We start from the raw sequence: 14,666 nt of genomic DNA, 5'->3' as shown, positions 1-14,666 counted from the left end.
TTTGGTCACTCAACTTTACGCGCTCCAGCCGGAAATGCTGAAGCTTGATTCGCCGACTTGGCACGGCTCATCAGCCATCAGTTTTAGTCCACCCTGTTGTCAAACCAAATGCTGTTGTTGGCCATTTACTAAATGTGGAAAAAGCACCCCTGGGCAAATAGCACCGACGTTAAGTACGAGACAAGTGGCAACCATACTGCTATCGGAAGATGAACTCGATCAAAATACTCGAAAGGCATTTACACCAGCAGAACTTGAAAAGGTGATTTGCAGCATCAAATCAGGCAAAGCAGCCGGATATGACAGTATCCTGCTTGAGTTCCCGAAGTATCTTGACCAGAAGGCAGAGGTATAGCTCGTTGCTTATACACTCGGGCTGTTAGGGAAAACAACATGTCGACTTTGTGGCGCCAGGAAAAGATTATTGCGATCCCACAGCCTGGAAAATATCCTAATAATGCAATGAGCTATCCGCCTATCTCCTTGCCTTCAGTCTGTGTTAAGGTACTGAAGTGCCTGATTCTCCAGAGGATCGGTCCGGACTTGGAGAACATCATAACTCTTGAGAAGTCACGCTCAGGCATGGTCACAGCACTTGTGATCAAGTTCTTGTCCTCACTACGTTTGTTAAAAACGGTTAACAGAGGAACCTTAAAACTGGAGCTGTTTTCCTTGATTTAACAGCGGCATATGACACGGTCTGGCATGCAGGGCTGTTGTTAACAATTTCCAGAGTAATGCCTCCGCTGTATAGTTGAGGCTATCGAACTGGCTATCGCCAGGCGCTTCAGAGTGCACATCCGAGAGAACTGCAGCTCGTGGAGACGTCGGACTAATAGACTATCACAGGGGTATATACTTTCGCCAAATCGGTTCAATGCTCACATTTATTTACGTAGATGACATTGTTCGCATGAACCAAAGTCGCTCATTTATTGAGCTTGAGGAGGTACTGAACAAAGACCTGGAGGAAATGACGGACGTATTCAAGATATGGCACCTACAGCTGAGCACATCAAAGTCTCCAGCGTCTTCCACCTTAGCAATGCAAATGCGAACCGTGAGCTTTGTATCCCCCTCAACGGGCAACACAAAAAACACTACCCGATACCAACATCACTTGGCATGAGTTTTGGCAGATCACTGAAATTCTACATCCACCTGAAAACAAAACCTGAGCAAAACTGAGCATTCGAAACAACCTACTCCGCAAACTGGCTGGCCCAACCTGGGGCGCTAGTACTCAGCCACTCAAGGCATCAGCACTGATTTTCTGTTATTCGACAACCGAGTTTTGCACTCCTTTCTGGGCTCGATCGTCCTATACTGAATTAATTGACCTCCAGCTCAACACAGCAATGCGCATTATCTCTGGAACAATACGTCCTACTTTACCATGGCTGCCGGTACTCAGCAACATTCCTCCTCCACATCTCCGTCGCCAGGAAGCAGCTACAAAATTGCTGGCTAAGGTCTATGCCAGTGATAAACTTACACTGTACGTGGACGTCACTTCACATAAAGCAGCCCGCTTCGCTTCGAGACATCCAATTTGGCTAGGTCCGTTGTCGGAGGATACGACAGCTATTTCGGCATGGAGTGATGAGTGGTCTTCAACAGATGTTGTGAACCACTCCCTTGTAGCTGAACCATCTGTGTACCCTCCTGTCTTCAACCTTCCACAAAATCTGTGGACCACGCTGAACAGGACAGCGGCGTTGTGCATTCAACTCTTCCTGAAGTTGTGGAGTTGTGCCGACCATGTCACACATTGTAAACAATTACCCACTGACAAAAATGTTCCCCGGTGGACTGCATGCTCTGCACCTTGCTGATGATGGTGCTATTAGTATGCTGGGCATGCACTGAACACGATGAATAATAATAATGTATATTGACCAGACTATTAGCATGTTCATTAGTAAAATTACCTAGTTTGGTAACTTCACCTGAGGCTCACCATTGCGGTGTATAGGTTCACCAATGGCCAGGCATGATTGCTTAAATTATACACTTACGTATGATTTAAGGGTAAAGTCATGAGATATAGAAGGCTTTGACTTCTGCCAGTAAGCAATATCCACAAACTTCATATTGATACTACTCTTCGAATCATAACTTCTGATGACCAGTTTGCATCAATTTATCATTGCAATACCTTTTTAAACCATTCTGACAAAATCACAAATGTAATAAAATATAACTTTTGCTCCAATTTCATTCTTACATCTGAAATAACTTATAAAACTAATAAATTATCTTTCTGGTTTCGTTTGCAAAATGTTCCAAAGTAAATCAGAATAACATCAAAGTGAATAACACCAAAGTATGAAACCCAATATCCAGTGATACAGGTTCATCAAATAAAATCAATCAATGAGTGATTTTTCCAAGTAACAATTTGGACATTGGAATCACATGATCATAAACCATGTAGATGATATATCCATTATGAAATCCAAACTCTCTGCATATAAGTAAACCCCATTTCACCCACGTAACTAATGCAAGTCTATCATTGCAACTTCGTCTTTATCTTGCATAAAACAAAACAAATATACTATATTAATGCAGACGTTCTCACACATTACAATATATGAACTTCTCTTGATCACTTAGATGCGTACGTTAGTCTTAGAAATGAAGGAAAGGACATTATGCATCAGTAAACCGCAAACTTGGATGAACACACGTGTCAGAATTGGGGATCAAACCTATGATCAAACAAGTACAAAGTGAGTGTGTTATACTGTACCAAAAATATTCATACCCCTAAACGCGTGCTCTTCTGGCTATTTGTGTATCATGGGTCATATGCATGCAAAGATGTTTAATTTTAAAAGATTCACTCCTCAGTTCCTATAACTTCTAATGGTTACTACAACAGGCGACGTGTCTGTCAGCAAACACTAGCACTTAGCAAACGGCACGCCTGCAATTGTGTTCATTTTTCAGACAAATTTCTGATCTAGTGCTCTGTCCCACTGAATTCAACCTTGAAGAGACGACTTACCCGTCATCAAAGCCGAGCATTCGGCAGACAACTACAGCATCTGGACTGTCGAAAGATGTGTTACAGACTGTCCCCCATCGTCCTGTGTATTGCAGTTCCACTCTTCCCTCCCAGTTTCCCGCTCCGTTAACCAGCCGGACGTCAAGACTGGCTGCATATATATATATATATATATATATATATATATATATATATATATATATATATATATATATATATATATATATCAGTGTAAGAGAATAGTCTTCTCCAACAAAATTTGGGTCATTCTTTTATCTCTCAAGTGATTAAAAGAACAATAAATTATGCGATACTCTGCATTTTTGATATGTTATGGGAAAATTATAATCAATGCAATACTGATAGAATGATGCATCAGTGTTGTTCAGATGGTTTCAACAATTTGCAATGAATTAATGAATTGCTAACTTGAACCAATTCGTGTATTAGATGGGGAATCAGGGCTAAATTTCTTTTCTTAAAGCAGGTTTCTATAATCTATGGTTAAGAAACATTTCCATTTGATTCATATTTTCCATTCATTATTTTTCAAATATAAAATTTTCCTTTTGCTATCGTATATTTCTTGCATCATATTTAGGTCTATGTCTATTGATTGAAATTAGCACAGCACAAATTTTAGGAATTATATACGTGAAAACATTTAAAGATCTTTCTGAGCGCTAATGCAAAGTATTATTATAATACTGAATGAATGAATGAATGAATGAAATAATGAAAGAATGAATGAATGAATGAGTTTAATTCCGGCAAAAGGTTAATAAAGCAATATATACGATGCTGCAGAGACAACAAAACAGAACAATTGAAGCATATGAATGATATTAGGCTTGAGTTCTATGCAGAATTAACTTTATTTTTTAAAAAGGAACAGTGGACTTTAACAAGGCCTTATCGTAATTCGCTGCAGCAGGTAACACATCAACTTATGAAACTAAAGAACTCTTCGAAGACAAACAAGGTCTCAAGCTATATATACGTTTACGCATTATTTCAATAAAATAGGGTCTACGATCATTTACAACATGTATGTATTAACATATTAGCACTTAGACTTAGAGCTCTCTGATTGAAAGTATCCTCTTCTGGCCAGGATATTTTGAATTTCGTAAAACGTCACCATTTGATACAATTAAACTTGTGTTTTTGCTGATCGTCTTTTAATATTGTACGATACATCATTTTCAGTAGCACATTAATCACAGATGGTTATCAGTTTCTGCAGTGCTAATACAGTGTTGTCAATCACGGGCATTCTACATATGTGTTAATTATGACACTTTAAAACGTTGTTGCAATCATATCAAATGAGTACATACGTATGATTCATAAATAGCTGTCTTGCAAGGATAAACTAACATACATGATTAAATTTACCTCAGTCTCAGGCTCTAGTGGTGCTTAGTATACGAAGGTTTGAGATTGCTTATTGGACTATTTGGACCTCTTCACACATCCCGACCTCTGCATCCTGTGCCCATTTTCATCACATTACCCGATTATATTTACCACACAAATCAAATTTGTATTCTGTAACCTGCCGAACATAATGGTCTAACGTAAAGATAGGGAAGGTTGTTTCAAGTTCCACTCTTACCACATCGGACCCCGGCGTCTTCTGTGTGTTCGCAGTTCTCTTGCCCCCAGGTGTTGGTGCCGCCACTAAATGAACACAAGGCAAGGTCACTTTCGGTACCAGTACATCTCATGTCGTCTAGCCATGTTGTTCCCGAACCTCTTCCAAAGTAAGAACTGCCGAATGCTTCAGCTCCTCTGTTCACCCAGGAATAATATATATATATATATATATATATATATATATATATATATATATATATATATATATGTATGTATGTATGTATGTATGTATGTATGTATGTATGTATGTATATATATATATATATATATACATACATACATACATACATACATATATATATATATATATATATATATATATATATATATATATATATATATATATATATATATATATATATATATATATATATATATATATTTATATAGAGTATGTACGCTGTGTCAATGATATACCACCGGGTGTATATATCTTTCATTAAAAGAAAACGAGGCTTGCCGAGTTTCCTTTTAATGAAAAATGCATACAAGGAGTGGTATATCGTTGATACAGCGTACGTACGGTACACATATTTTCTTTATGCCACAAATACATATATTTGCCCTTTGAACGGACGTAAGATTTACTACAGGCAGCTGTGTATTGACCAAGTGAATGAACATCTCACATCCCCGAATGTGTTCGCTACAAAATGTAGAACTATGCCTTTTGTGGCTATTCACAATCACGCTTGCATATTGATAAGTTAATTGTTTTCTTTGTTTAGTTTCTATTTGTCTTCACATTAATTAAATCAATATAATACACACTTATGATTTAAACATGAAAGATGGTTTTAATGTCTAAAGTAGAGCACTAAAAACACTTGGTTAGCTACGCCATTCATAAGAACGCTTTGTCATTCACGTACCGGCGCATGGAAATGAATGTGGAATAAAAGCTAAGCGAAATGAAGAACCAGCAAGAGGTGATTAAAATATTTTAATATATTTACAGTTGGTCTAAATCATTATTCTGCTTTAGTAACAGTACTACTGACCATAAACTCTCTCTCTCTCTCTCTCTCTCTCTCTCTCTCTCTCTCTGTGGTCAGTTTGACTTTAAAACTCTCTCTCTCTCTCTCTCTCTCTCTCTCTCTCTCTCTCTCTCTCTCTCTCATCCTCTGGTCAGTATTACAACCTTTACCATCATTCATAAGTCCAGAGACATCGTGGGATGACACAAACGAAAATCCTCTACGCTCGTCTTTTCAGAGAGAGAGAGAGAGAGAGAGAGAGAGAGAGAGATAGCGGCCGTTGGACATTTTGATAATAATAATAATAGTAATAATCGATTTTAGAACATTATAGTACGTTTAACAAACAACAACAACAAAACCGAGAAATTTACAATATAATGTCGACATGGTTTGGAACTTTGTATCATTGATAAACACTGTAGATAAATCCCAAGGAAAGTGCACACATAACGTTACGATAAACCATATTCTTGTAGGTTACTTGGTGTAATTTCTATTTCAAGGTTTTAATCCAGCCCAAATTAATTTTCTCTCGCACTCCACATTTCTGCGCAGTTTGTTCGTTATGCATGAGAGGAAAGAAGGAAGCGAAAGCAGAAATAATTGTAATGAAAATGTGTCAATTCTTTTAGAAAACGGGGATTATTGATAGATTTTATCGTTATTTTCTTACGCCAATAATGATTATGTGTGAAAATTGATCATTGATCTAGAATCAATCGCAGACGGTCGCGAGAATGTTTATATATGGGTATTATTGCGCCATGAGCGGATCAAATTGGTTTATACCCACACTTAAACTGCCATGTTATTTTTAATGTACGTAATATATATATATATATATATATATATATATATATATATATATATATATATATATATATACACACACACACAACAGTTTAATAGAATTAAAGTAGAACAAAAACTTTCAAGTATGATAACATACAAAATTCTTATTTTTTTTACTTATGCACAAAGGTACATTATTATATTTATGAAAGTAGTACATATTCTCTGTTAAAAGCTTGGTTCACTTTCATCAACTATAGGAAATAACCTAAACACATGGAAAAGCATTCCAAGCATAAGGAATAACCTAAACACATGGAAAAGCATTCCAAGCACAGGTCACACTGTTGCCTTAGCCAGGGTAAGCTGGAATAGTCCTTTTGTAAATTCCATCCGGAATGCAGAGATGCTGCCAGGAGTTTTCCTAATGGGGGAGGAGTGCTCCTCATTCGTCACAAAAAATAACGGAATCGTAGATAAAAAGTAGAGGGAGGAGGAAACGACCACCATTCAATAGTATATAGCATGCCATTCTCTGCCTCTCTTTCTGCCTGCTGCACACTGATAGATCTCTACAGCAATCAAAATCTCTTAAAGATGTTGCCTCTAATTGTATAAGCATTAATCTGTCGATTGTATTTGAGCTTATCCTGTAACATTTCTGTGTATGAATAGTTCTTTTTTTTTTGACCCCCCCCCCCCCCTTCACAGTTTGGTGTCCAAAGGGATATATACATAGCTAGCTTGGCCAGCTTGAACTAGTTGGGAAACTAATCTTTATAGTTGTTAGGTACAATTTTCCAAAACTCATAGGTATTGTCTTTAGGGTATTTTTGCTTCGCTGACTATTATACCAGATATCTTATATGCTCCATATAGCTATATTAGTGCTTTAAGTTCGCCAAAGCCATATTGTCCTTTTTATATACAGAGATATTTGTATCAAATCATATCTTTACTTTTTAATTTCATCTTCGATTCTTTTTTCATTCAATTTAACTTCAAACCTTATATGGCTATGACGTTGTGCAGTACAATATCCCACAGTGCCAAACTGTTTGAAAAAAGAAATGAAGATTTCACTCTACATCTAAATTTTCCGCAGTTTAATGAAGCTTTGTGCTCTGCAGTTTTTTCTTCAATTAATTTCGAAATTCAACTGAAAGAACCAGGTTTAAATCGGTTCAATCTGGTTCAACAGGTTTATATTTCATCAAACCAGTTCACACCGGTTTATTACAAGCCGATTTTATCGCTTAAGACTCGAATGGGCAGGTTTTAACCAGTTCAAACCGGTTTAGTCTGGATTAAACCAGTTCAAACGGGTTTCTTATAAGCCGATTTTATCGCTTAAGACTCGATTAGACAGGTTTGTTTCCATCCAGCCTGTAGGTCGAACTCGTATTCAAGATCATTTTCGGCTTCAAAGTCACTCACTGGTCTCTTCAATTCTACCTTCCCAGTTCTAATAATTATAATCTACTGTAGTGTATATCATTAAAAATTGTTGTCATCGTCACTATCATCAGTCATTATTTGCCGAACGGAATCGTCATATGACGATGATTCGCCTTGGGAGAAAAAAAAAACAACAACATTTTTGGTGTTTTAAATCGCCAGTATTTTAAACACGACTTTCTAAAGGTTTACTGATTTTAGGTTCAAACCACGAAAGAATGCTTGATCCAGCCCCAAGGCAATGCCTAAAAGAGACGAATGTCGCGACAAGCAATACAATAACTCTACTGGCGGCATTTCTTATGTCGCAACAAGACGTCAAACATTAACGGTTAATTTAACCTAATTTGCGGCGAGTTCTCACGCATCACTGTTCTCTTAGTGCGCGAATCCGTATAAATTTTGTGCAATTCCTGCATCCATGCGCCCAGGTAGCATCTTTGGATAAGTGTTATTGTCATAATGTTATTTTCTATGTATTCCTTTTTTGTAGAGATGATGATGATGATGATGATGATTATGATGATAAAAATAATAATAATAATATCATCATCATCATCATCATCATCATCATCATCAAGAAGGCCACAATAATGATGTAAGTGAGTGAAGATGCCGGTGTTTATTTTTCCCAGTTCTAGCTTCTGTGTTTGAGTGTTCTTTGGCAGAGGATCCAGTTTCTATTTCTGTCCTTGTTTATGGACGGGTAGATGTCGGTTATTCTAGTCAAAATAATGCTGTTGCAAATGTCGCCAGCTGATGAGAAAATACGTAATCACATGTTGTCAGAGACCACATGTTTCTATTCTCGAAACTATTCACGTGACACTTTTAAGATAAAACTACTATGTAACATGACTAAAAGTAAGAGTGAAATAACTTTCAGGAGTTTTCCACCTTTCTTTGTCTCTTTATATTTTGTTTTGTTTTCTTTTTTCTAAGTTTCAAAAACAAAGCATCATAGTTTAAGGGAGAGGGACCTTGGGCAGAACTTATGGATTTCAAGGTCTGAATATTTCTACGAAAGAGGATCGGAAATCAACAGCAAAACCTATCTTTTCGCTATCTTCTGACGATCCCTAACAACCTTCCACCTTAGTCAAACCAACTTCGTAACCATTTTAGCCACTGGCTACGTTAATTCTAAAGTATTTTAAGCACATGTACATATCTCGAATTGTGAATTTTTTTCACCAAACGTCATTTAAAGAGTATGAGGGATTTTAATATATGCACTGCAAGCCGGCATACATTTATGGACAAATCATAATCCATTTCTGGCTTTAGTTTACAATTTATGAATAAATCTGTCTGAAAAAATCTCTGAATTAGTACTGGAGTTAATGACGAGAAATGATTATTTGCCTTTTTCAACTTCATATTATGACTTCATCCTCGACTGTGAGGAGCAAAAAGATATATAAAATGTAAGAATAAAAAAGAAAATGAAATATGTATAGCCTATCTTATGCTGAAAAATGGCGTTAAACCCTAGAAGAACAAAAACAATTAATGCTGAGAAAATATATTCATTTCCATGTCTATAAATTAAGCAGTGCTCAACTGCTGATTTTCTCGTACGAAAGTATCTACAATCTTTATTAGCAGGTGATCTTTGTTTCTAAAGAGTATCTCAACATTGTAATCAGATGCGTTAGGGTCCAACCGATAATTATTTCAACGGATAATTATTTTGGCTTTAGAAAATTCTTTGACGTAATCAGATGCGTTAAGGTCCAACCGATAATTATTTTGGCTTTAGAAAAATTCTTGGACGTTATCAGATGCGTTAAGGTCAAACTGATAATTATTTTGGCTTTACAAAATTCTTGGACATAATCAGATGCGTTAAGGTCAAACCGATAATTATTTTGGCTTTAGGATTCTTGGACGTAATCAGATGCGTTAAGGTCCAACCGATGATTATTATGACTTTAGAAAATTCTTGGACGTAATCAGATGCGTTATGATCCAACCGATAATTATTTGGGCTTTACATAATTCTTGGACTTAATCAGATGCGTTAAGGTCCAACCGATAATTATTTTGGCTTTAGAAATTTCTTGGATGTACTCAGGTGCGTTAAAGACCAACCGATAATTATTATGACTTTAGAAAATCCTTGGACGTAATCACATGCGTTCATATGAGAGTAACATTTTTTAAATAAAGATTTAACATCGCTTTAGTATCAAGTCATGACTTTTGATATTTGATATATAAAATCATTTGATATTCTTTTCTTTTTTTGAAAAACATGAATGAAATTATCATATGAATCATATTATTATTGAATTAGTTATATGTGTGTGTGTGAGAGAGAGAGAGAGAGAGAGAGAGAGAGAGAGACCTACTCTGGGTTGTATCCCAGCATCCTACATATTACTCTGGCTTCCTGAGTATCGAAGTCATCGTCACAGACTGTACCCCATACTCCATTGTGAAACACTTCAACTCTTCCCTCCATAGCATTAGACCCGCCAATCAGTCTGACTTTAAGACAAAATAATAAAAACCCGCAAGTGAGCGTTGACATCGTTTGTGATACATAATTCTCAAACGTCGTGTTTGAGTCAAGTGTAACCAATAACCATTTAACAGGTTAACACTGACCCAGAAAATAAACGCCATGAAAATAATTTGACCCATGAACATTAAGGCCCCATTTAGGTTACAGCAATAATTTTCGACTAAAACATTTTCTTAATTTGACATTCTAAAACTTTAAATCTTTGCGTCACATGAATCAAACTGCTTGAATGCAAAACAACACCATGATTTATGCATTCCTTAACACCATTTTCGAGAAAATAACTACCTATAGGAATTAAACTTTCTATAGCTCCACCTCTTTGCACACTCCTGTCTGGTGCGAGTTTAAAACCAACGAAAAGCAAAATCAGGTAACAAAAAGAGAAATACTTCCACAATGCCTAAGGCCGAAACAGACGCAGAAACTAACAATAAAAGGAAACAAAATATTATGACGCAAAGTAAAGAGAAAATATAGTAAATTATCATTCAAAAATTAAAAACAAACAAACACACACAAACATGAATTGTCTTTCCACATAGGTTATGCATATAAGTAGTTGAAGTGAAAAACAGAAATTGCTATATTATAAACCATTAGCAAAGAAATTCTTTTTTTTCCTGATTTGAAAATGGATTTTGTAAGTTACAGTTCATGCAAGACAATGTACCTAAAGAAGGAAATAATTATCTAGCCTTAGATGCAGAGGTTCACTTTTCTCTCTGACGATGCGTTTAACACAAAGTTCATCTTTTATTTATGTGATGTGTTCTTGTTTTTGTTTCATTTTGGTTTCGTAATAACTGAGTAAATGTTATAAGCAGTTAAGTAATAAACAACTTACTTGATGTTGAATAGCCAACTTTGAATAAACAATGGAGAAGAATGAACAAAACCTGAAATGAAAAACAAGAAATACAAACGTTCAGTTTACCTTATGGTGAATTTGTTGGGTGGGGTGCGGAGTGGGAGAGGATTTCAGAATAGGCAAGCATGAATCATGATACTTTTGCGTAAGTTTCCAACTTCATTGCCTTACTTTACAAGGAAAATGCAATAGGTCCCGATCAGTCGGTATCACGACTTGATGAGGGATAACTAACTTGACCATTAATAAATAATCATTAAACGAAACAACACAAAGCATAAAAATGGCCTGAAAAGATAAAGGTAAAGAGATAAAGAATGAAAGGGAATATTTAAGTGAAATGAAACATCTTTTCGGGACCCGGGTGGCCTAATGGTCTATAGTACTCGCTTTAAAGACACATCTCACCTCTGTATGTGTGCGTTAGTCTCGACTCGACCAACATGATTATGTGAGAAAGCTTCCCGAGTTATTCCTCAATCGAAATATTGGCAGCCATATATAGTCTGTCACGTATTGAACAATTGTATTGAACCCGACAAAACCAAAAGGTAAAGATCTTTCTTTCTGTATATACAGCTGAGTTTTTTTATAAAAATAAACTCGTCATCAGTATGCGTGTAGTCTATTCTACGTCGTGGTCAGTAGGGGACGCTGCAGTTGGTATGTACGTCAGAGAGAGTAACATGTGTATGGTGAAGTACTCGCAATCAGTATGCTAGTAGTCTGTTCTACATCGTGGTCTGTAGGGGACGCTGCATTTATTATGTACGTCAGAGAGAGTGACGTGTATGGTGAAGTACTCGTCATCAGTATGCTAGTAGTCTATTCTACATCGTGGTCAGTAGAGAACGCTGCATTTATTATGTACGTCAGAGAGAGTGACGTGTATGGTGAAGTACTCGTCATCAGTATGCTAGTAGTCTGTTCTACATCGTGGTCTGTAGGGGACGCTGCATTTATTATGTACGTCAGAGAGAGTGACGTGTATGGTGAAGTACTCGTCATCAGTATGCTATTAATCTATTCTATATCGTGGTCTGTAGGGGACGCTGCATTTATTATGTACGTCAGAGAGAGTGACGTGTATGGTGAAGTACTCGTCATCAGTATGCTACTAGTCTATTCGACATCGTGGTCAGTAGGGGGCGCTGCAGTTATTATGTACGTCAGAGAGAGTGACATATGTACGGTGAAGTTCTTACCTTTTGTAACATGTACAGTGGAGAAATTGTTAAATGACTGCTGTGTTACATTCATGTACTGTTGTTGAAAATTCTTTGGATATCTTGCTTGTGCAAATTGTAAATGATTTAAGCACACGGACAACCAAAATGGCTGCTTCCATGTGTTCGAAAAATCAATATAATTTGTCTACAGTACACAAACTTGAGCAGCTATTAATATAGGGTAAACGAATTTTGTCAGTCTAGACAATATCAACTTCTGAAAGTGCAACAAGTTACAAAATGTATAAAAAGTCCAAAAAGTTAAAGGCTTTTTTTTATTATTTACCTTTGAAGTTCATGAACTGAAAGTGACCAAGCAGAGGTATCAATTATTTATACATGTACATCGGAAGTAAGGCCAAGCTATTTACTCTATAAATCAATTACACCCATCAATCATACACCCAAATAAAAGGAATTAAAAGTTCTTATAACGATATCTAAGATGTACAATGTCTTTTTGAAATGTGCAGGAAAAACCAGCAAAGAAACCCTGGGAAATTGATTTTCTTTAAAATTCATATCGTACGCAAAATCGAAACTGTAGAGAGACATCGAAAAAATAATACTGCACTCTAGAAAATAATTAATACTGCACTCGTCAACAGTTTCTAAGCAATCAATACTACAATATCATCAGTATGTGAGTAATCTATATTGCATTCGTATGCAGTATGTGAGTAATCAATACTAAACTCATCATCAGTATATGAGTAATCAATCTTACAACTGTCACATCAATATGTGAGTAATCAGTACTACATCGTCATCAGTAAGCGAATAATTACTACTACATTCGTCATCAGTAGGTGAGTAATCAATAAAGCTCCTAGAGGAGGTAATTCCAGGATCCACCAAAATAATTAATTGTTTGTTGCCGAAGTGAGCGCCACAAAAACTGGAGAAAAAGACGCAGAGAGAGAGAGAGTTCTATGGGTTATGACTGACTATCACTAAGAAACTTTTTTAACACTTCTTCTATACATCGGTAACAGCATCACATTGACCAGCAACAGATGTGACTTTCTATACACTGGTAACAGCATCACATTGACCAGCAACAGATGTGACTTTCTATACACTGGTAACAGCATCACATTGACCAGCAACAGATGTGACTTTCTATCCACTGGTAACAGCATCACATTGACCAGCAACATATGTGACTTTCTATACACTGGTAACAGCAGTATATAGACCAGCCTGTAACAGCAGTATATAGACCAGCCTGTAACAGCAGTATATAGACCAGCCTGTAACAGCAGTATATAGACCAGCCTGTAACAGCAGTATATATAGACCAACCTGTAACAGCAGTATATAGACCAGCAACAGATGCAAAGACCCGGATTCACTAAATCATCCCATTGCAAGAAAGCAAAAAAAATATTAACTGAATTTTCATTGTATCTATCTATATACCTATCTATCCCCCCTCAAGTTATCATCTTTTCTCATTTAATAAGAAAGAAATATATCTCTCATGAATGTATTCTTAAGTAAACAGGTCATGATTCGAAAGGGAAGGACGCATGGACTGAATTTATTATGCAACACAATATAAAGTATGATTTTTAACAGCGACGGGGATCCATTTTCTTAAAAAGATGAACGGGAAATAGAGCTGTTTAAAAAGTGTATCACAGCCTTAGAAGCTGAATTCTTTCCTAATTATTTGTTAACTTTAGAGATGGTCTGAAGCACGTGACTTTACCTGACAAGCGAAAATACAATTTAATCATTAGCCTGAAAAATACAACATATTAGCCCTTAATACTGCTACAATATGGTCAACAGTTTAAAATTTCTTTCTTTTTAAAATAGTAAAACAAATAAAAAACACCACTTACGTAGATGCAAAGATGTTTTCCCATCGTGGTGTAGAATTGCTTGCCTGTATACTGAATATCTCAATGTCCCGATTAATGTCGTATGCCCTTAACCAACACTGAGATAAGATTTCCCATCAGAGATTATTCCCGACATTGACCTCATAAATAAGGTCACGTAGTTAGTAGTTTGTTCGTGAATATTGAAATCTATATTGTATAATGGCATGTACATTTATATTGTGTTAATGAAATATAAAAGTGACTGAAAGACAACAAATAGCTTAGGTTACATTAGCTACAGA

General features: G+C 36.3%; 1 protein-coding gene across 1 annotated transcript in view; it reads right to left on the bottom strand.

The window, feature by feature from the left end:
• The window catches only part of LOC149796020 (scavenger receptor cysteine-rich domain superfamily protein-like), a 101,524-nt gene extending 87,061 nt beyond the window's left edge, over nt 1–14,463 (bottom strand). The window contains exons 1-5 of the mRNA XM_089963913.1: nt 14,383–14,463; nt 11,280–11,331; nt 10,257–10,395; nt 4,632–4,807; nt 3,014–3,164 (exon numbers count right to left, since the gene is read on the bottom strand). Coding sequence (XP_089820039.1) covers nt 3,014–3,164; nt 4,632–4,807; nt 10,257–10,395; nt 11,280–11,331; nt 14,383–14,406 — 542 coding nt within the window. The 5' untranslated portion in view covers nt 14,407–14,463. The remainder of the gene's footprint in view (nt 1–3,013; nt 3,165–4,631; nt 4,808–10,256; nt 10,396–11,279; nt 11,332–14,382) is intronic.
• Nucleotides 14,464–14,666: the final 203 nt, after the last annotated feature.

The sequence above is a fragment of the Sinohyriopsis cumingii genome, chromosome 7, assembly GCF_028554795.1.
Source record: "Sinohyriopsis cumingii isolate HCF-2022 chromosome 7, ASM2855479v2, whole genome shotgun sequence".
In the NCBI taxonomy this organism is placed as follows: Eukaryota; Metazoa; Mollusca; class Bivalvia; order Unionida; family Unionidae; genus Sinohyriopsis; species Sinohyriopsis cumingii.
Note: the sequence above shows the minus strand (reverse complement) of the source record. Positions and strands in the feature narration are given on the sequence as shown.